This window comes from Paramisgurnus dabryanus, chromosome 3 (assembly GCF_030506205.2).
Source record: "Paramisgurnus dabryanus chromosome 3, PD_genome_1.1, whole genome shotgun sequence".
In the NCBI taxonomy this organism is placed as follows: Eukaryota; Metazoa; Chordata; class Actinopteri; order Cypriniformes; family Cobitidae; genus Paramisgurnus; species Paramisgurnus dabryanus.
Window position 1 is genome coordinate 20,276,694 of NC_133339.1, and position 21,827 is coordinate 20,298,520.

The following is a 21,827-nucleotide window of genomic DNA, read 5'->3' on the forward strand; positions in this document are numbered from 1 at the left end:
GCACAAAATATCATGTAGATAATTTATTATAGCATGTTAACATTGCCACTTTGCGAGCGTGTGCAAATATGTGCCACTTTTGGGTGTGCAAATGAGTTGATCTCTGCACTAAATGGCAGTGCCGTGGTTGGATAGTGCAGATTAAGGGGCGGTATTATCCTCTTCTGACATCACAAGGGGAGCCAAATTTCAATGAGCTATTTTTTCACGTGTTTGCAGAGAATGGTTTACCAAAAGTGGGTTGTTCTTTTTCACATTTTCTTGGTTGATAGAGACACTGCACTGAAAAAAAATGATTCATTCAATTTACTCAATTTTTTTAAGGTAAGTGGTTGCAGTCAATTTCTTTAAGCTACATTTAAACAAAAGAAAAATTAGAAAAGCAAAGCAAAACAAAAAACTTTTGTTTAAATGTAGCTTAAATAAATTAATTGCAACCACTTGCAATGAATCGTTTTTTTCAGTGTGGGGACCCAATTAGCACTTAAACATGAAAAAAGCCAGATTTTCATAATATGTCCCCTTTAAAGTCATGGAAATGCTGGGTTGTTCTCAATCCATGATTGTGTAAATATAGACAAACCCAACCAGTAAATAAAATTACCCTAATTGTAAGGTTGAAACAACCCAACATTATTTAGTGTAGTTATTTTTGGCTCTAAAATAATTTATGAGCTCAATATTGCTTTTATGTCAATTTAAATCTACAGGTCAGTGTTGTCCAGTTTTTGGACTTTATCATTTCTCATTTAATTTAAAGGACCACTGTGGGGAAAATCAGGTTTTTAATATTGTTTATATGTCTATGTGGTGTTATAAATATATGTTTTAAGACAAGCCATCTACAAATTCATCATTTAACACCATTGTTTAGTATCGTCTCATTCCAGCAGTAATAACAGTTTTGAGCGATTGTTATCTGAAAAAAACAAACCTTGGAATGTCTCAACTGGCCAATCAGAATCTAGCATTTTAGAGAGCTGTGTAATAAAACCTGTTAAAATCAGCGCAAAAAATAGTGCCGCCAACGTACAGTTCACGTATGCATTGTGTGAAACCGAACTTATGAAAGTTATGTGACTGAAACTGCCGAATGTAGCATCTATTTACATATATATCTATGGTCCGAGGTGTTTTGAAAGAGTGGAGGCGGGGACTAATTAGCATATTCATATCTATGTTTTGAACTGTGCCTTTGAGTAAAGGCAGTGACTGATTTGCATATTCATAGCTCCACATATAGGTGGGCAAGGGTTTAGAGTTACATTCAAGCTGTTTTAAATCATGAAGAAATTACTGACAGGTAAAATGTTTATGATGCTCAAAGATGTATTTTTAAATGATTCAATTTTTGACTACAGGGAGACTTTAATGAACACATTCTCAAATTGGTCTAAATGATTCACTAAAACTCACAGTGAATGAAAATACATTTAAAAAATTCATTTCGTAGTACTTTTCACAATTTGGTATCGTGGCAAAAGCAGTCTTACAGTAAATAATACAGAGTCTCATCTAGCAAAAGATTGAAAAGGTCATGGAAAAATACCAAAATACCTCAATTTCTTTAACAGCTTTCTCGCTTTCACTAGCTCTAATGGATTTCTTCTGTATCTTTTTTTATTCTTTTTCACAGCATTGGAGGCCGAGCCCTCCCCCTCTTACCTCCAGACAAAAGCGTACGTGAGGCAGCTGCAGGTCATCGACAATCAGAACCTGCTGTTCGAGATGTCCAGCAAGCTGGAACCAAAAGACATGTGAAGCTGACCTACAAGCCATATCTACACGACATCTTGTTCTCTTCAATAAACCCCAGACACACCCCATTCTTCATAATCACAGATCAACCCAGCTGGGCTGTCAATCATCTCACGTTTACCCAGGAGAACGTTTCATGAAAATGGTGTGAATTGTGATTCGAAGTGAATGTGTGTCAATGTAAAGTATCACCACACGTGGAGATTTTTTGCCATTTTCTGCTGTTTTGCCATTCTCAGCTGAGGGGAAACTCGTTCGATTGCACTGCCATCAGTTGAACTGAACCAAACTGACACCCAACTGGGTCACCAGGTTAAAAATAGCTAATATTTGAACTTTTAATCCGGAACAGACCGATTTGACCATACAGCTCTTATCCCAGACATCCCTTAAAACATTAGACAATCTGACCTCGTGAATTTCGACCTTTGGTCTTCCCACCTACCCCTGGCACTTATTTCAACCCTCATGTTCTGTACATATAATGGATCCCCAGCCATCAAAAGAGTCCAAAATCCAAGACCAGCTTATACGTACAGAATCTTCTCATGGCGTACATGTAAATAAGTCTGAAGAGATTCATCTGAAGACTACACGACACCCACAAAAGCCAAATATCATTATTAGTCACTCTTATATTGATTAAAAACCAAAATAATGACCAAATGCAGTATTTCAGCTTCTTCACAACCTTTCATGATTTATAAACCCAACCCAAACTTTACAGTCAAGCACTTTGTCCCAGTACACCCCGGCAATAATTTATTTTTATTTTTTTGAATTATCATAAGCTAAAAAGACTAAATGGCCTCTGTACGGATCGACTTGTCTTGGATTGGACTCTCTCAAGATCTCATCCCGAGGTCATACAAGAGAATGCCTGTAAGGCTTCACTGTACATGCGTCTTGTAAATAGCAAAATAAATATTAATATGACTCTATTTTATGTAAGAGCTATGAGAAGGACTCTCAAGAAGAATATTTGTTTTGTAAATCGAAGAAAAAACGTACGTGTACAGTTTAAAAGATGACGACCCAGACAGAGTCTGAGGTTTAAGATGAAAGAATTGTATAGTATATTTGCTGTTTGCGTTGTTTCGTTTTGATATCATTTTTTTATCCTTTACATACGACTTGTACATATATCCTCTGTTTCGGTTGCATCGTTTTGTTTTGCGTTGTTTGCAATGGATAAATTGTACAGCATGTAGGTGGTTTAGTTGGATTCTGCTGTTTTTATTAGTTGACTTGTTTTAGTTGAATCTTTTTAAAGCGGGTATTCCATGTTGTTTTTGGTTTTGTACAGAAGTCCGTGTTTACAGTGCGATTCTCTGAAACTCAGACATGTCCGATGAAAGACAAGAGGACGGGGCAGAAGATGCTGCCCCGCCCACTTTCTTAATATGCGACAAAGATGCATCTAAAATAAAGCCTCTTGTGATGAGCAACTGATCCACACTGTTTCAGATACCAGTAAGTGTTTGTGTGGATGCATGCGTGTGATAACTGCAAGTACATACAGCAAGTAAGCAGTAACAGCTAAAAACTTTTACTATTTTCAACTTCAATTTTCTCACTTTAAGTGCAAAATGCATGTAGAAAAAGCTTGCATTTTTAAAGTGAGAAAATCAAAAAAGTAAAAAAACCTTACATTTTTAAGTTTTACCAATTGCAGTAATTTTTTTAAGTTAATCTAACTTTTACTTTTTACATTGAACTTACTACAGCATTCACTACAAGCAAACTGGAGCAACATGGATAACAATGAGGATAGCTCATGGTTTGCTGTGAGAGGTTAAATCTTTCGATATGAGATGCTTTAAGGAACCATTTACAGTAAGACCACATTAAAAAGCAAAAGGGTTAATGGAGTTCACCCAAGTAAAATTTCAATGACAAATGCGGCGACTTCCGGATGACGCACCCGAAATCCTGGCCAGGACACGTCCGGGAAGAATGGCACGTATGGTCACCCTTGTAGTATATTTCTAGTGTATAAATTTTACACTTATATTTAGCACAAAAATATCAATGTTCAGTAAAAAAATTTTACTTGTTGGTATTTAAGTATATTTTAGTACATTCAAGTGCACTTTATTTTGACCTGGGTAAATCAAAATAAACACCACATCACAGCACTTTATTGGTCTTTACTATATAAATTAGAATTATATACGACCCTGCCTGTAAAAACCCAGCTAAAGTCTTTTTTTTAGATTTGCTGTTTTCAACATAAAATCATACCACATAATGTAAAACAATTCTGTGAACATATAACCTTGATATATTTAATATTGACCAAGTCAAGGATTGAAATCATAGTAAAAATATAGCAAACTTTGATGCTCATTATCTCAGAATTCGATTATAAGACTTTAGTTTTCACAGACAGGGTCAAATACTGTACTTATATTTAGTGTAATATATTTTAAGAATCTTGAAGGAAACTCATCTGCTGTAAAGTGACAGAAACATCAAATAAAACCAATTCACACAGTGATTTTTAAAACTGACATGGTTTAATACTGCTGATCAGCACATTTCTGCATTTATTAATAATGACAGCAATTATGCAACATTATGACGCTTACTTCAAACGAACGTCTTCCTCTGAATCGTAGCAATTTACACGGCGGGGTAAAAACAGAACCTGAATCAGGTAATAAAATCACATGTTTGTAAACCAACTATAAAATCATAAAACCAATTACAATGCACAACAACCGCATTGTAGCCATTTCCCCATTATAGCTACAAGCAGAACGTCATCGTTGAAGTTATTGTGTGTTGACTTTATTAGATGTCATGTTAAATAAACTACGGACACCAAAGATGATTCGATACAGCCAGTGAGTGCAAGACCAAGTCCTTTTCTGTACATGGAAGCAATTTCATTTCATTAAAGGCAGCAGCTAGTCTAAGCTAAGCTAAAGGTATGAAACTGAAAAGCGTTCATAAGATTTAAAGATTTCATCCATTGATTTGCTTGTTCCTACAGTGTAACAGGGTTACAAAAATAATTCAACTGCAACCAAAGAGATTAAAGCAAACTGTACATAGAAAATATGATCATCACGTTAGATTTCCTTTCAACACACTAATGAAGAAGAAACATTTTTGGGATAATTGTGGAATGACTCAAAATCCTTACAGTTAAAGTTTCTCAAAAAAAAAATTGTTCATGTTTGAGGATAAAACTGTGGTCAAAATCAACAAAAAGAAATAATCACCTTTAAAGATCTCACACTAAAGTGAAATATAGTTTTCATTCAATGCTTGTACTCCTTTTTTAAGATATTAAATGAACTGTAAAGCCAAGAGTTTTTTTCTTCTATCCCATCTTAATGTGTGGAGACAACTGAAAAAAAGCAATTGTCTTTACACACTTTAACTTCACAAACTGCAATTTTAAAATAATTGATTTTGGGAAATTAAATTAAGGATTTGTTCAAAGTTATTTTTAAATCTTTTTTCTATTATTTAAAAGAACTCAACCTCATGGTCTGCATTTTCATTATCCTTATCATTAATCCTTTAACATTTTTAAATATCGTAAATAAAATAAAGTAAATACTAAAAGTTAAGGAAAATTATGTTAAAACGAATCTCTGACCACATTAAAATTCCTTTTTCAATACTGCATTTAGTAAACCCAGACATAATATTTTTTTCTCTTTGAATCGCATACTGATGTAAAACACTGATAAGAACACAACACAGCTATCAGATCCAACTGAAAAAAAAAATAAAATAAAATTCTTGAAAATGACCGTTCAGGTAATCATCTCAAAACTATCCTTACACTGAATCCAATGCAATGATTTAAGAATAATTTAACAATTCATAGTGAAACTTGTGTTGAATGAATGAGGCTCAAATATGTGACCCTGCCTGTGAAAGTGCCAAAATGTCATTTTTTTCTACATAAATCAACTTCTGCATTCTGTGAAAATATAACCTTGAACTTGAGTAAGGTAATGTCAAAGACGTTGATGCTCCTAGCCTCAGATTTTAGTCACAGACAGGGTCACATACAGTATGTGTGTAACTACGTTTAGGAAGAATGCTGATCTGAGACCAGCACTGTATTTAAGTTGCAGAATCTCAATCAAAAGTAGCCACAAGCTCCCTTCATCATTTCCCGTCAAAATTCCAGTTTTTCCAGGAGTACAATTATTAAAAAAAAAATTAGACATACATTTGTGGCTTATAACACTACAAAAAAAGCTAAAAGGTAAACCGCATCATAATAATACTGATCAATCCATGCTCTGCAGGAAGAGAATAACAAGCTACCAATTCTCCTGGACTCTCTGCAGTTTAAATTGGTTTACTGTCTCCACAGACCAATGCATTTGTGAGTAAACACAGTTAGAGACTGCTAAACAGGGTTATATTTCTAATCCATAACTCTTTCTTTGAACATAAAGTCTCATAGATATAGTTTGCTTAAAGGTGTAATGTGGAGTTTTAGCGACATCTAGCGGTGAGATTGCGTATTGCAACCAACCTCAATTTCGAAACACTAAGAGAAGCGGTATGTTTCTACATCGTCTGAAACAATGTAAGTACGAAACGCGCTCTGTAGAGCAGTTTGTCCATTTAGGGCTACTGTAGAAACATGGTAGCAACTTCCATGTATGGAGACTCACGATGTATGTACAGTAGATAAAAACGGCTCATTCCAAGGTAATAAAAACAATACAGTTCATTATGTAACGTCTTCATACACCGCTAATAATATAGTTATGTATATTATATTGCAATTCTGTCAAGAGATCCTTATAAAAGTCCCACATTGCACCTTTAACTAATGTGAGAGATGGCCAATACTTTAAGGATTCGGAGAGGCACACTGTGACCTCTGACAGTTACTGATACTTCCTCTGTGCTAAAATGATTACCCACAATCCCCAATTCATTCAACACAGTTTCCCTAACATTTTTTTTTTACAGAATGCAAACACAAGAAGCCCCTGAATGCTAAAACTAAAAGTCAAGCTTGCCCCCATCACACACTGCTTGCAAATTTTGTCCATGCAAAAATGGAAAACAACTTGCTTGCCTTTATGTGAAAAGGTAAAAGCACTTACCCCCTTCTCCCCCCTGGGCACATTGCTTAAGCGTTTTTAATATTTAAATATATGCAAGAATATATACAAACAGTTCGTCAATCGCTGCTATACAGACCGCCCCTCGCTTCGATCGTCTCCTGATTAACGGCGCGCGCATGGGAAAAGGTGACGTCCGTACTGTCTGTGCACAAGCTTTTGCTGAAAAGCGTTACGAGTTCCATTAACGGGAGACGTTCGGAGACTACATTCCTGCCGAGTGAAGATAGGCCTGCGATACTTTTAAGGACGCTTAAAAAGAAACAAGAAAATCGTGACTAAATGGCTATATAAAAAAAGGGCCTGATGGGTAGACGTCCGTCAAGCGTCTGGTACAGTGTTTGTGTGTTTGGTTTGTCCACTCCCGTTTCCCGATAACTCCACCTCACCGTGTTTCCTGCAGTTCGTCAGTTCGGCTTCAGGTCACAGAGGGAGAATGTGGGCGGGGCGTAGAGTGGGCGGGGTTCTTTCGTTCGCTGCATCACTTCCCCTCGATGGAAAGCTTACGAAGGCTCCAGGTTCTTCAAAGCGCCCACTTTTGACTCCAAGTCGGTAATCTAAGAGGAATGCACGCACAAATCATGAAGACAACCCAGCGTGTGACCAAATTACAATAAAGTGATATGAGATTTTCAAAATGACACACACACACCTTCTCCTGGAGGTTTTCTGTCTCCACCTTGTGACTGGCCTCGGTTTCTTCTTGTGCTCTGCGCTGAGCAGTTTCTTTTTTTAGATACTCAATTTCTCTGTGTTAAAACACAAACACATACAGGTCAAAAGCCTGGAAATAACTGAATGAGACATTTTACCCATAATCTTAAAAATTTAAAAATGACTTTTGTAAACAAAAATATTGTTGTGCCAAACATATTTATTTCATTAAAAAACTAAAATTTTATTTAAAATGTTTTTTTTATGGATGACTCAGACTGAATATTAAAGAAAAAACAGCCAATGCGAAACAATGGAGACAAGGACTAATTTGTATATTCATATGTGACAAACTGTTCTACAAATTATACAACCCCTCTACTTTTACTTTGTTTATCTATTTACAGGGTTCCCTCACCTTAGTTAACTTCAAATTCAAGGAACTTTCAAGGACCAATACCCTCAAATTCAAGGACTAAATGTGGGGACACATTTCAAGTGAGAGTAAGGTTACATCGTGTTACATTTTAAGATACATTGTTACTGTTCCCTTTCGAGGGAACTTGTGCTGCGTCACTGCGGTGACACTTTGGGGACGCCTCCAAGGGTTAGTGCGTCTGAATGTGTATATCAAATTCAACCAATGGTAAGGCTTAACCACAAAGACAGGGTGACGCGGGAGCCAGGAAGTATATCGCTATCTGAAATATTGCCTAAGACGGCATTACAGGGACGCATGAAGTATGGCAAGGGAGACGCAGCGTCTCGTTCCCTTCTCAGAGAACAACAGCTACATACGTAACCCGAGACGTTTTCATGTGTCAAACACAACTATGCAAAAAAGCATTTTGGTATGAATCAACATTCGCATACAGAAGATATAAGCATTTAAAGTGAACAGTTTAGCACGTGTGGTTAAAAAGTCTAGAATTTTTATGATATTATCCTACACTACACAGGGAATAATATGGATTTTTTTCCAGAAAACTTCTTGCATAAAATAGATTCAAGCACTTTCAGTGACCTGTATCTATGTAAGTATATTTTCAAAAACATCCCAGGCTCTTACATTTTTTCCCCAGACTCACAAACTTTCAAGGACCCTTGGGAACCCTGTATTTAGTGCAAATATTTAACAAGCACAGAGCTTATTTATTTCTTCAAAACCAAGTGTGCATCACTGAAGTCCTTACACAGAGCCAGACTCATTCATTACCCACAATCCCTCGCACTCACTTCTGCTGGTACTCTTTGATGAGGCGTTTGGCTTTGCTGTACTTGCGCTCCAGTGCCTGATACTGCGTCTGCGTCTCCTTCAGGTGCTCATCTACCGCCTGGCACAAGCTTTGGGCCTCCATCCAATACCCCTCCAACTTCTCCATCCGCTCCTTATTCTCCCTCACCGTCTGCTCCAGCTGAGCTTTCTCCATCCTCCAGCGGAGCTTATCCTGCTCAGCGTGAGCCAGCTGGAGAGAGAATGAAAGACCTTGTCACAACGAGGGCAAACTAACCAAAATGCAAATAACAGTACTGTATGTCCATCTACTGTATAGTACAGTAAAAAAGATGTCATACCTTTTTCTTGAGCTGTTGGATCTCAGCCTGGGTTACAGCATGCTTAATCTGGAGCTGTAGGGAAGAGATTTTCATGCTCACGGTGCAAGGTTGATCGATATATTTGAATAGAAAGTTTATGCAATGCAGGTTCACACTGACCTCCTTAAACTTGTGTGAAAGTTTCTCTGGGTCCATCTCCACAGGAGAGAGCATGTCCTCATTCTCAGCCAGGTCAAAGACTTCAATGGCGTTGGGGAACATGGGACTCATCTCTTCCTCCTCGTCTGTGGCGTATTCACCCGTCTGCTGGAGAAAAACATTGGAGATCAGACAGTGAATCATGTGATGAATGAACAAACACTGTCAGCCTGAGAATAAATCATTGCAGTAGAGCTGAAAAAGACCCATTCATTCTGTATGAGTGTTTAAAACCAATACATCAAAATGTTTCATGCATATCTACCAGTGATCTGCCCTATTCATCTTTCGAGTGCTACATTATACATTAATTATCAGTTGGTTTAACACAAAGTATTTGATTTATTTAACTTTAAAACCATTTTATAGTTAAAGGTCCACTCTGTTGATTTTAGCGGCATCTAGTGGTGAGACTGTGAATTGCAACCAACAACTCAGTCCCCAGCTCACCCCTTCCTTTCAAAACGCATACACTGTAAAAAATTATTTGCTGCCTCAATTTTTTGTTGAATCAACTCAGATTTACAAGTCATGTCAACTTACTATTATTTATTTTGACAAGAGATGAGTTGCTTCAACTTATAAAATGAAGTTGACTTTTTTCAACTATAGGAAAAACACGCCATCCTCTGAGGCTACTGTACAAACATGAAGGCACAAAATGTACTACTGTGTAAGGGGACCCACGGTATATGTAGATAAAAACGGCTCATTCTAATATAATAATAATACAGTTCATTATGTAAGGTCTTTATACACCACTGATAATATAGTTATGAATATTAAATTGCATTTCTGTCAAGAGAACCTTCTATAAGTTACACAATGCACCATTAAATAGAAAAAGATATATATATATATATATATACTCTAATGGACTTAAAGGAGCAGTTAACCCCAAAATGAAAATGACAGATTTATTAACTCACTCTTAAAAAAAACCTGGGCGTATATGACTTTTATCTTTTTGTCAAACACAGAGTTATGTCCTAATCCGCACAGTTATTAAATGTCGTCTGAGGTAAATGGGTTTTTGTAAAGTTTGGTCAAAGGTCAGCCTCCAGCCTGACCCCAACTCTCATAAAAGTGCATACGGCAGTAGTTTATAAAGTTTGAAATATGAACGCTACCTAACAAAATCCCATCGCTTCACCTCAGTAAACATTTAATTACCGTATGGATTCGTTTTTGATGGATGGATTCGTGTTTTGGAGCTTTAAAAATGGGGCACTATCCAATGCCATTATAAAGATGAGGACAGGATTTCATATTTTATATAACTACTATTTTATATAATACAACTGTGTTTGGCTGAAAGAGAAAAGTTATATACACCTAGGATGGTAAAATATGGGCTAATTTTCTTTTTTTGGGTAAATTATTCCTAGAAGGTAAGGACAGAGTAACAAAATTAAAGGGACACTCCACTTTTGCAACCGCGATATTAAACAGCAGCCAAAAATAGTCCCCTTAGTATCTTTTAGGGGTGGGCAAAAAAATCGATTCTTAGATGAATCGCGATTCGGACGTGGGCCGATTCTGAATCGATTCACAAATGTCAAGAATCGATTCTTAAATGTTAGTTTACAAAATAACGTCACGTTATCAGAACCAAAAGGCGGAACTCAACTGGGGGAGCGGTGATGCACACGGACAACTTAAGAGAGCGCGCCCTGCAGGAGCGCATAGCCGAGCTTACAAGAGCAGAAGAGAAAGAACACTTTAAATGCTTGTAGGACTATACTGCATATATCTCTACATTGAATTTAGGGCTGTCACCATGAATCTATTCTTTTTGAGGAGTTTTAAAAAAAATCCTTGCGTACATGTCGAGTACTCCTTAAAATAGCGGAGAGAGTACTCCTTAAAATAGCGGAGATGCGGTTTAGTGAAACTAACAGTATTAGAAGCATACAAATCAGCGCTACGCTGCCTCTCTCTCCCTCTCGTTTGCTCGCTCACACACACCGTACGTGTGAATCAGGAACTGCGTGAGCTGCAGTGGCATGGCAAAACACATTTGAGAAGAAAGGCGCAGCAACTCAAAAAGACCTGCATGTTTCACAATTACTCCAAAAGACCATAATGACAATTTTGCGCGTGGTACACCCCTGCCTGCCCTAAACCATCCGCAGACTGTTTAGATATAACATGAATATACTTCTGTAAAAATATGCACATAGTTTGTTATTCAGTCGCTGGGTGCGCTGCATTCTATAAATACAGTAATACTGCCAATCACTGTGTATAATGATGATGATTAGACGCTTAACGTTCGTGGAAGTTAATGCCGGTTAACATATAGAATTAATATGTCACGTTAAATTTATATTTTTACTGGTTTTAATGTCTTACAACAGAAACAACACATGTATGTATATAAGAATGACATTATTTATCCCTAGTTGCATTAAAGTACAGTATATGACAGTTCAGAGACTAGCAAAAGCGCAAACATTAACCTGGCTTTGAAAGCAAATGCGACGTAATGACGTCACAGATATGCAAATTAGTACGTCAAGAATCGATTCTGAATCGAATCGGGACCCTAAGAATCGATTCTGAATCGATTCATGAGGGTCCAAGCGATTCCCACCCCTAGTATCTTTCAATAGCAGGGGACTATTTTCGGGCACTACGTAATATCACTACGCCTGCTGCAGCCATGTTACGGCAGCAAAGTCATTGATTATTACGCCAGAATGAGAGTATAGTTCCTAGCCATATCGGCCTAGAAAATCACAACTTTTAATTTTCTGTTGGTCTTAGTACATGATGTAACTACAGAAGAGTCAAGTTTTAAATAAGAAAAATATCTGAACTCTTTGGTTATTTTTTAGTGCGTTGCTATTGGTCTAATCAGATTCAATGGATTATGCTAAGCTATGCTAAAAGTGGTACCGCCAGACCCGGAGATCAGCTGAATGAATTCCAAAATGGTAAAAATCAAATGTTTAACTCTAGGGGAGCTGGAAAATTAGAATATTTTCATAAAAAGTGGAGTGTCGCTTTAAACATATGCAGGACAAAAATCCCAATTTGCATATAAGTAAGTCTCATAGCAAATATGCTAGTATGTATACTTCTGAGACCATGCTAATACTGCATTATGAAATTGCATCTTGATATCATATATAAACTGTTCAATCACATACCTTATGGGTAATTTAAAGAAATTACATGCATGTATACCTAAAATCAACAAGAAAAAGTAAGCACCCTCTGACATACTAATCATAACATACTATGATGACGGTCTAATCCGTAATACTATAACAGTTAAAATGCAAATCCTGCCCAGCGTCCGAAATTGCCTACTGTGACAATAGGTACTGAATTAGATGGTATGAATATGGATAGTACGAATGAAATTTGGGCGTACTTCATCCGCCATGCTGATACATCAAGTGACATACGTCGTCATAACAACAAGGGAGATGTTTACTTGGATGATGTTAAACAAGCACAATTTAACCACAAGGAACATCTGTTATGTATTTACATTTGGACAGAGCCACGGTATCGCTGTCTGACGCTGTCTTTTGAATATGCCAACGCCTCTTCTTCTGCATCGTTGGGTGACTTCTCTCTCAGGGGCTCATGGGACAGTAAAGTGTCCATTTGAATGCACATTTCAAAATCTTGCCGGAAGCAAAAGGTCATCCAGGTACATTCCGAATACAGTTTTTTGAGTATGAATTCTGACGAACTAATTGCCTTGCCTACTTCTTTTGCATAGTATATAGTATGGAAGTAGGCGATTTCGGACACAGCACTGATGTCATTTAAACCAGCTATAAGTTAAGTCATTTTATTGGTCTCAGGACAAGAATTGGTCTCATTAGTAAAGTTTATCACTGGGTGACCACCAGGTGTCAGGGTTGAGCTAAACCAAAACCTATTGGATCAAGGGGAGCAAGCGTGCCAGGACATCATTAAAACCTTGTAACTGGCCAACCACCATTTTGAATTGTGGGGGAGCAGGACGATTAAATCAAGAGTAGACAGAGAAAACTGCAGCTGCTTTATACATTCATGCATCACATTATAATGATCTAGAAGCTGTCAGGACTCTGAAGGCTATTTTGGATCATAAACAAACAATAACATGTGCACACAATCATGTCTTTTCTGTATTCAGCACCGCAAAACATCTGAAAATAAAACAACTATCCCAAACCGCAATTACTGACCCCAAAGACTCCCACACACCCGACACTTCAGAGTCATTGCAAACACACCACTATTACAAACAATCCCCTAACAATGCACTTCCTCTCCATGTTGGGACAGAAGCAAGGCAAACTCCCACGCAATGACTTCCGGTCTGGTTGAAGGAACCATGTGGACATTCACTTTATGACACATATGACAGAAACTCTTAGTTCCTCGATCCTTTTTGTTCCCATTACTGATAATCTGCCCTGTGGTAAATGTTCATGATGTGTTATAACTAATATTTACAAGGAAAGTAGATGTAACATATGAGTAGCTCTGGCTCATATGCAAAACCCTTTGCCGGTATGACATATTTTCTTGTAAATGAGCATTCTCAAGCTTTTAGGTTTAGGTTCAGTAGTTTATATCTAAAAGTGAGTAAAAATGTGCATATCATATTTTCCGCACTACAAGTCGCTCTGAAATATAATTCGCATCAGTCAAAAATGGGTTTTGAAAAGGAAAAAAACATATATAAAAGTCGCACTGGACTATAAGTTGCATTTATTTCGAAAATGATTTCACAAAATCCAAGCCAAAGAACAGACATTTAATCTGGAAAGGCAAGTTATTCAACTAAACAATAGCACAGGACAACAGGCTGAATAGGTGTCAGTACATGTTAAAGTAACATAAACAGTTATTTACACGATACACAATAGCATACTGAACATACCTGAGAGGCTGAATAGGCTAAATTAACACGACAAGCCAAATCAAGTTCATAAAAAGGTCCCAAAGTCATTCCACATAACTGAATCCATTGAATTACATAAATACAAGAGCAGCATATAGCGGACTCTCGCGGCTGTAGACGGTAATGGTTTCTCTTGGTTCATATGAAATAATTTTGACGTATAAGTCGCACCTGACTAGAAGTTCCAGGACCCACCAAACTATGAAAAAAGTGAGATTTAAGGAGGTTGCACACAGGACGCGCAGCTCAGTGCCGCGCCGCTCCTAAAAGCTCGACCACATTGCTTTCTATGAGTATACGCACACCGGCGCCGACAGGCTATGACTCACGGTACATTCACACGGGCGTAAGGGTTAACGCTTAACGGAAGGCTTGTCTGAAGCGTGGCCAACAGCCAATCACAGTGGCCGCTACACATGCTACGTTCTTCCATAAACGTAATTGGCTGGCTCTGCCTAGGTTATTTGCATAAGGCGATCTGATTGGCTGACACACGCGTTGCCGCTTGAAAATTTGAGAAATGCAATGGCGAGCAACGGCACTGACGCGGCGCCGACGGATCCACAATTCAGTTTGGCAACGCATGACATCACCCATTAAAAGTGAATGGGAAGCGTTAACGCTGACGCCCTGTGTGAATACGCCGTCAGGAAGTTGTGCCACAGAGCGCAACTCACATAGTTTAACATTAAATAACATCATATTTGTCCAAAATCATTAACGATTAACATTGGCTGCTAACGTATATATTTTACATTTTGAGGTAGATGCTATCTGACGAAACTCGCGCTATTTAATGTGCACTTCCGGTTTACGATACGTCCGAGTTGTCCTTGATGCGACTTGACATGGTGCAGCGCAACGCTGAGCAGTGCGGCCGGTGTGCGACCCCCTTTACAGTCCGGAAAATACAGTACTATTCTAATCAAATTTGCGTCATATGGCAATGCTCTAACAGTTGAGCTAAAGGAACAAATATATTTGTTATCTCATAAATAAGAGATTATTATTCAACAGAAAAGCTTTAAAGATTCCCAGATGTGTTTTTTTCTGTCTGTTCTCTCATCATTTCAAATCCAGAGCCTGTGGGATCGTCTGAACTTTGCCATGCGGGTGAAGCAGCAGACAAACTGTCTGTTTCAGCGTCTCTCAAACACTGACACAACATCAGACTGACGTGCGCTCGCGGAGGCGATCGGGCTGAGGGGGAGCCGAGCTGGCAGATCTCCGTCCTCTCACAACCCAGATCTCCAGGAATACCAAATGTGAGAACAAACTAATCTTCAACAACTGAATTATTAATCAATTCTCTTCATGCCACGACGACGTGGGCAGATGCGGGAGACAATTATGGGATGCGAACAGGACGTACCGTTTCATGCCACATGAGCGAGTACTGCAGTGCGGTTAAAACAGATATAAAATTGTGATTTCATGAATAATTCCCTTAACGGAGAATACCCCAAAGAGCTTTTCTATCACACTGAATCCAACCAAAATTACAATTATTAGTGCATGATGATATGGTACAACTGGATTAACGCATTTCAATTGTAATTTAAATCTGTTGAACAAAAATGTTTAAGGCAGAATGATTTATGAGAATTTTAAAATGAATACCTCAGACACATTGCCAGGAACATGTAAAATATAATTTCCACATAAATCTCACATACTCCCTATCATTACAGGTATCTATAACATCTGGAGAGAGAGCTATCTCATAGCAGTCAGCATTACCATTCATCATATCAATGACAGGACTCCTGTCTGGAAGTACTCGGCTCTCAGGGCACTCTGGTGACTTCTCTTCCGAGGGGCGCAAATTCAAAATATGTGTTCGGAGTGTCATGTGTGTTGCTCGTCATTTCAAAATATGTGTTTGTTGCGTCATGTGAACCATTTGCATCATGTGTCTTGTCAAAATAAGTGCCTGCTGCACACACATCAAAAAGATTTATGATAAAAGAGACACTCACGTCAACAAAATACTCGCAAGACACTAACTTAACATTAAACTCTAATTACACATGAGATTAAACGAGTATCTTGCAATATCATAAACCCCTTCGAAGCGTCTACAGCAGGCACTTAAAATCTTCATTTCAAAATATGTGTTTGTTGCGTCATGTGAACCATTTGCATCATGTGTCTTGTCAAAATAAGTGCCTGCTGCACACACATCAAAAAGATTTATGATAAAAGAGACACTCACGTCAACAAAATACTCGCAAGACACTAACTTAACATTAAACTCTAATTACACATGAGATTAAACGAGTATCTTGCAATATCATAAACCCCTTCGAAGCGTCTACAGCAGGCACTTATTTTGACATTACACGTGACGCACATAAGTTCACATGAAATGCCGAAAACATATATTTTGAATGATGGGCTACATACATGTTGTGACGAGCTTCGCATTGTGCGCCCTAAAAATGAAGTCACCGGCCACCACTGCTGGGCACAAAAGGCTCTTACCGCTTACATTAAGCAATTTCTATTTAATGGAAATGAACAGTAATTTAGTCAATAATAGAAATGCCTTATTTGTACAAATTCCACATTAATAATTTCATTGTTATTTAAAAAAATTGGACTGTCTTTCGGTGCAAAATTCTCCAAATGCATGCAAGCATTTTTGGCAAAAACCTCCGCTTCTAATAAAGATCTAATTCTTTGGACAAGACAGTAAACTTCTGCAAAATCACTAAAGATGCACATAGAAATGTTGCAAATGATGAAAGTCAAAATTCAAATACCACATGTGGCTGCCACCTTTGGGTTGTATTCAGGTCCAAATACTTACAAGCACTTGAACTTGTGGCATTTAATGGTTTCTGCCAACAAACCAGTATTTTTGAATTGCCTTATGTGGGGATTAAGCGGATTTGAAGTGAAAGTATTTGATGAACGTATAAAACGGGGCGAGAGCATTCGGTTCTCATTTTTGACTGAAGTGCTGTTAAGCGCCTTTAGCAGCTGAGCTCTTAAAGTGTAATTTTAGTCATTTTCGAGACACAGAAATAATGCTGATAGCACCAGAGGAATATGCACATCCCCATGTGTTTTTTATAACAATTCAGTGTGGTTTACATAACGGAGTTGGCTTTTGTTAACCTTTCTGGCCACATGATTTGTTTACTGAAGTATAGTTTGTTGGACAAATTTAAACATATCTAAAATATGTTTTAGCAAAACACAAGGAGAAATATTATATAACAAAATTCAATACACAAACAAATAGCTTCTTAAAGCCAACTCAGCCCAAAAAACAGTTGCGAAACACATGGCAACTTGGCGCAAGACTGTGATGACAGTCCTGTGATCATCAGATTTCCAGTCAAAGCCTGGAGTAAAAACGTGTGCGCTAATTTTCCAGCTCCCCTAGAGTTAAACATTTGATTTTTACCTTAATATATAAAGAATCTCCAAGGCACTCAAATGATATAGAAAAAGTTAAAAAGCCTTTATTTCACATGGCTTAATCTTTTAAAAACAGGTGACAAATACACCTACATGAAAATGAGCATATTTTCATAAAAGTGGAGTGTCCCTTTAACTTATAAAATTATTGTATTAGTAAAATATAGTATAGAAAATATTGGATTTGAAAGTTTGCATAATCTTGTGATCATAATGGATTTAAAATCCATGTCGAATTTTGCATTTAAGATGTATTAGAGAGCAATGACGTAGAGAATATTGTATTAGAAAACACATTAGCACAGGAAACCTGTTTTGTTGTTGCTCATTGACAAACTGTTACTTGTTAAAGACTTCACCTCTTCGTCCTCCTCCATGTAGGGATTGTAGCGTTGCTCCATCATTTCTCTCTGCCATTTCTCCTGCTCCAGTGTCTGCTGTATCAGCTGGGCCACCTCGCTCTGCTCCCCTGGCTTCTCCCGGCCTATCACAAACCTGTACCAAGAAAACACCAGCCAATCAGGAAAGCAGAAGCATGACTGATTTATTACATACAAATGCCTGGTGGATTGTCTATGCCGTTGCGAGTGGTAATAATATTTACGTTTCAAATGTCTAAGCATTCTTTTAAAAAACAAACAACTGTCAACTTCTTAGTAACGGTACATTCACAAGGGGCGAAAACGTTAACGCTTCTCATTTACTTTTAATGGGTGACATCATGCGTTGCCGAACTTAATTGACCTATGGTTAAGCCACGCCCCCTCCACTCACTCGGACAAAAAATCAACATTCGGTGACAGGCGCTATGGCAGCTGTCACAGTAAAAGACATTTCACATGAGGCAATTGATGATTTTTGGAGACAGAAAGCCTATATATCATCTCGAAGTTCCCAAAAGGGCCTTAACTATGCATTGGAGGGTTATATTAATAATTTTATTGTTGAGAAGTTCGATGAAATGGTTTAGCATACGTTTCCAGGACAAGCCTTTTACCATATTTACCAAGAGTAAGTTACCTCTCTGTTAGTTTGGTGCTACAGTATTTACATGAATCATTCAGCACAACATTGCTATTACAAATAACATTTGTTATCTCGGTTATTTACAGATTTGTTAATGAAGCTAAGTGACATGATGTATAGCACAGTTAGAAGCTAATGTTAAAGGGACACAAAGCAGCATTTTTATGTTAATAAATCATCTTCGTAAGTCGGTATATGGTTAAATGACTCATTACATGACGAATGAAGACTCTCTTGCCTGCCCCTACCGTCTGTAGGAAGAATACCCCACTTGCAAGTTCGCTGTATCCGACCCGGTGTCCTTCAGTCTCGTATAGTCTTAGATATAGAACGCATTTACTCCCAGACACTAGGGGGAGCTAGTAGAGAAATAATACTCAGACTTGCCTTGTGTGCCTTTAACGTTTTCTAATGTTACATTAGAGATGGTAAAGATAACGTTTAAATACGTTGTTGACTTAGAACAGATGTAAACATCCTTTAATTTATAGTTTAATTTATCCACGTTTAGTTGGTGTTGCGGTCTACCGCATAACTTAATCTGGATTAAGCAGACACTTTTCTCGGTTGAGATGTGGCTTGGGAAAGGGTAAAAAATACACAACGTCGCCCAGCCTTTCGGTATACCTAGTGTCGGAGTTGCGTGCACACCCTTTGACCATTTTAAACTTGAAATGACAAGAAAAAAAACCATATAAAAACGAATGAAAACTGACTAACTGCAATGCAATGGACGTGAAAGCAGAGAATGTCAGAGTGTATTGGGTTGCTCTGCGCACTGTGATTGGCTCATCGCGTTTGGGGGAGTGGCTTAGCCATAAGTCAATTGTGGGTCGGTCAACGTCGCGTCACTGACATTGCTTGCGGCAGAATTTGAACGTTTCTCATTGAGTGTGCAACCACATAAGTTCGCCTTATGCAAACAACCTAGTGCGAGCCAGCCAATAACGTTTATGCAAGGCAGGAGCATGTGTTGCTGCCACTGTGATTGGCTGTTAACGCTTTCGCCCCGTGTGAATTTACAGTAACTGCCACACTGTCAAAAATAAATTTACTTTTTATTTGTACACAATGCGACTATACAAATCACAACATATAAATAGGAAAATGTTGGCGTTATTTTGTCACTTATTGGGAGCAGTATGCTAGCTGGAGCCATTCACTTCCAGTCTTTGTGCTAAGCTAAGCTAGTGGGGGGTGCGTCAGAGTTACGGCACGCGTGGGATGAAAAAGTTATGTATTGACTTTTCTAACTCTGGGGGATATGGTAAATAAGCTAAATTCCCAAAAGTGGGCATGTTCCTTTAAAGATGAACAGAAAAATGTTAGAAAGTCAATGTTTTGTTATTTTTTAAATTCATTTATTTAGTCTATTTGTTATTTTTTAGCTATCCGAAATGTGCAAATACAGCTAATTTTGATATATTTTGCCATACTCAAAAACTGTCCAGGGCTCAACGCAAATATTTTTTGTACTGGCCTGGTCGGGCCAGTGGTTCAGGTTGTCACTTGCCCTGACAAAATTTAAAAATAATAATTCAAAAGTCAAATATAATTGTATACAATATACAATAGACATGTTCCAATGAAAAAAGGCTCCCAACTTTTCTGCTTTACCTGTAAACTGACAACAAATTGTGCAAAATTTTGCTTTGTTCCTTTTGTCATGTTTTACCCAAGTAAATGTCTGCTTCCAAGATGTTTAAATAATATAAATTGCTGAAAATATATTTTAGTGACTGAGGGTGATGCACTGGCCCATTCGGGCAAGTGACAATACTTTTTACTGGCCCGCACGTCTCTCACGCTTTCCCCCGGGCCACCGGGCAGTCCTTTATGTTGAGCCCTGCTGTCACAAGTGAACTTCTTCAAATGTCGCTGGTTTCTTACTTGACCGTTCCGCTTGTGTTTCTCAGGACGGATGCTGCAAAATTCTGGGTCACGCCCACCAGGCTGGTGCCATCCACCTCCACTATCAGGTCATTCACCTGGATCCTGACAAAAAGAAAAGAGAACAGAAGTGTGTGGACATTCAGTACAGCAGATGAAATCACGGATTTGTCTCGCGCATTTGTAAAATGGGTTGCTGGGCCAAGTTACAGATAAATCTCATCACTCTGTGAAATCGGTGTGAAACTGACCAAAAGCAGCCGTGAATCAGTGTCCCACTAAAAATAAACCTCTGCTTGTATTCCAGGCTGTTAAAGTGATCGATCCAGCCCTCTTAGTGATAAAACATGTCAAACTATACAGCCCTGACGAAAACACTGCCTATTAGGACACCTGTATGTTTGATTGACAGCAGGAAAACCAATCAGGTGCATTTTTTGAGTGATGACAGCTTATTTCAGCACTGGTTTATTAGATGGTTATGTTTCCCATGGCTTCCAGGTGGGGTGTTTCTAAATGTCTTTTTTATTGTCAAGTTTTACAATCTACTACATTAGAAAGTGAGCTAAAGAATATAATGTTACAGTCGAGTAAAACCGTATTGTTTTTTATTTTGACAGATTTTTATGTGCACCATGACTCAAAAAGATCAAATTTTACTCAGACATCAATAAACTATGATCCCAACGATCATCCACGTGTGTGCTGACTAAGTATCTTAAACTAACTTCAGACTGCTATGATCTCTGCTCATCCATTACCTACTTAAAATAAAAAACCAAGCGAGGCTGTGCATTACCGTAACTTTACCGTAAGAGTTTTTCTTGGCCATGACATGATGAAATTGTTCAAACAACATGATGAAATGAACCAAGATTCAATAGTTACATGTATTAATAATCAGAATAAACAATACTTCAACCACAAGAACCACAAGATGGGTGGGGTTGCCAAGCAACATAGTGACTTGGTGAAATAATATGGCATTTAACAGGTGCGCATATAATGGCCACATAATACATCGACTCTGAACGCAGACTCGACTCTAATGGGAAAAGCTATTAAAAATACATCAAGACATTGCAGATGTAAGATGATTTTATGCAACACTCCCGTCAAAATTCTGACCTACCATTATTACAATTTTTATGCTGATTATAGCATGCCGAAGTGTTTCAAGTTCAAGTTCCTTTATTTTATACCCTTAGGTAAATTAGGTTTCAGTGGCAAGTTTAATGAAGAAGGTTTAAGGACAATTCCTACCCAAACTGAAAACAGATTGATTATTT

At 37.9% G+C, this 21,827-nt stretch overlaps 2 protein-coding genes across 3 annotated transcripts in view; one reads left to right on the forward strand and one right to left on the reverse strand.

Moving 5' to 3' along the window:
* rapgefl1 (Rap guanine nucleotide exchange factor (GEF)-like 1) overlaps nucleotides 1–3,211 on the forward strand; it is a 43,113-nt gene extending 39,902 nt beyond the window's left edge. The window contains exon 15 of the mRNA XM_065252770.2: nucleotides 1,637–3,211. Coding sequence (XP_065108842.1) covers nucleotides 1,637–1,761 — 125 coding nt within the window. The 3' untranslated portion in view covers nucleotides 1,762–3,211. The remainder of the gene's footprint in view (nucleotides 1–1,636) is intronic.
* ppp1r9ba (protein phosphatase 1, regulatory subunit 9Ba) overlaps nucleotides 1,974–21,827 on the reverse strand; it is a 49,661-nt gene continuing 29,807 nt past the window's right edge. The window contains exons 5-11 of one of the 2 annotated variants that reach the window (XM_065277792.2): nucleotides 20,539–20,643; nucleotides 17,982–18,117; nucleotides 9,240–9,383; nucleotides 9,099–9,152; nucleotides 8,760–8,989; nucleotides 7,522–7,618; nucleotides 1,974–7,426 (exon numbers count right to left, since the gene is read on the reverse strand). In XM_065277792.2, the coding sequence (XP_065133864.2) occupies nucleotides 7,373–7,426; nucleotides 7,522–7,618; nucleotides 8,760–8,989; nucleotides 9,099–9,152; nucleotides 9,240–9,383; nucleotides 17,982–18,117; nucleotides 20,539–20,643 (820 nt within the window). In that variant the 3' untranslated portion in view covers nucleotides 1,974–7,372. Of the gene's footprint in view, nucleotides 7,427–7,521; nucleotides 7,619–8,759; nucleotides 8,990–9,098; nucleotides 9,153–9,239; nucleotides 9,387–17,981; nucleotides 18,118–20,538; nucleotides 20,644–21,827 lie in introns of both variants that reach the window. The other variant, XM_065277791.2, reaches the window with a different exon arrangement.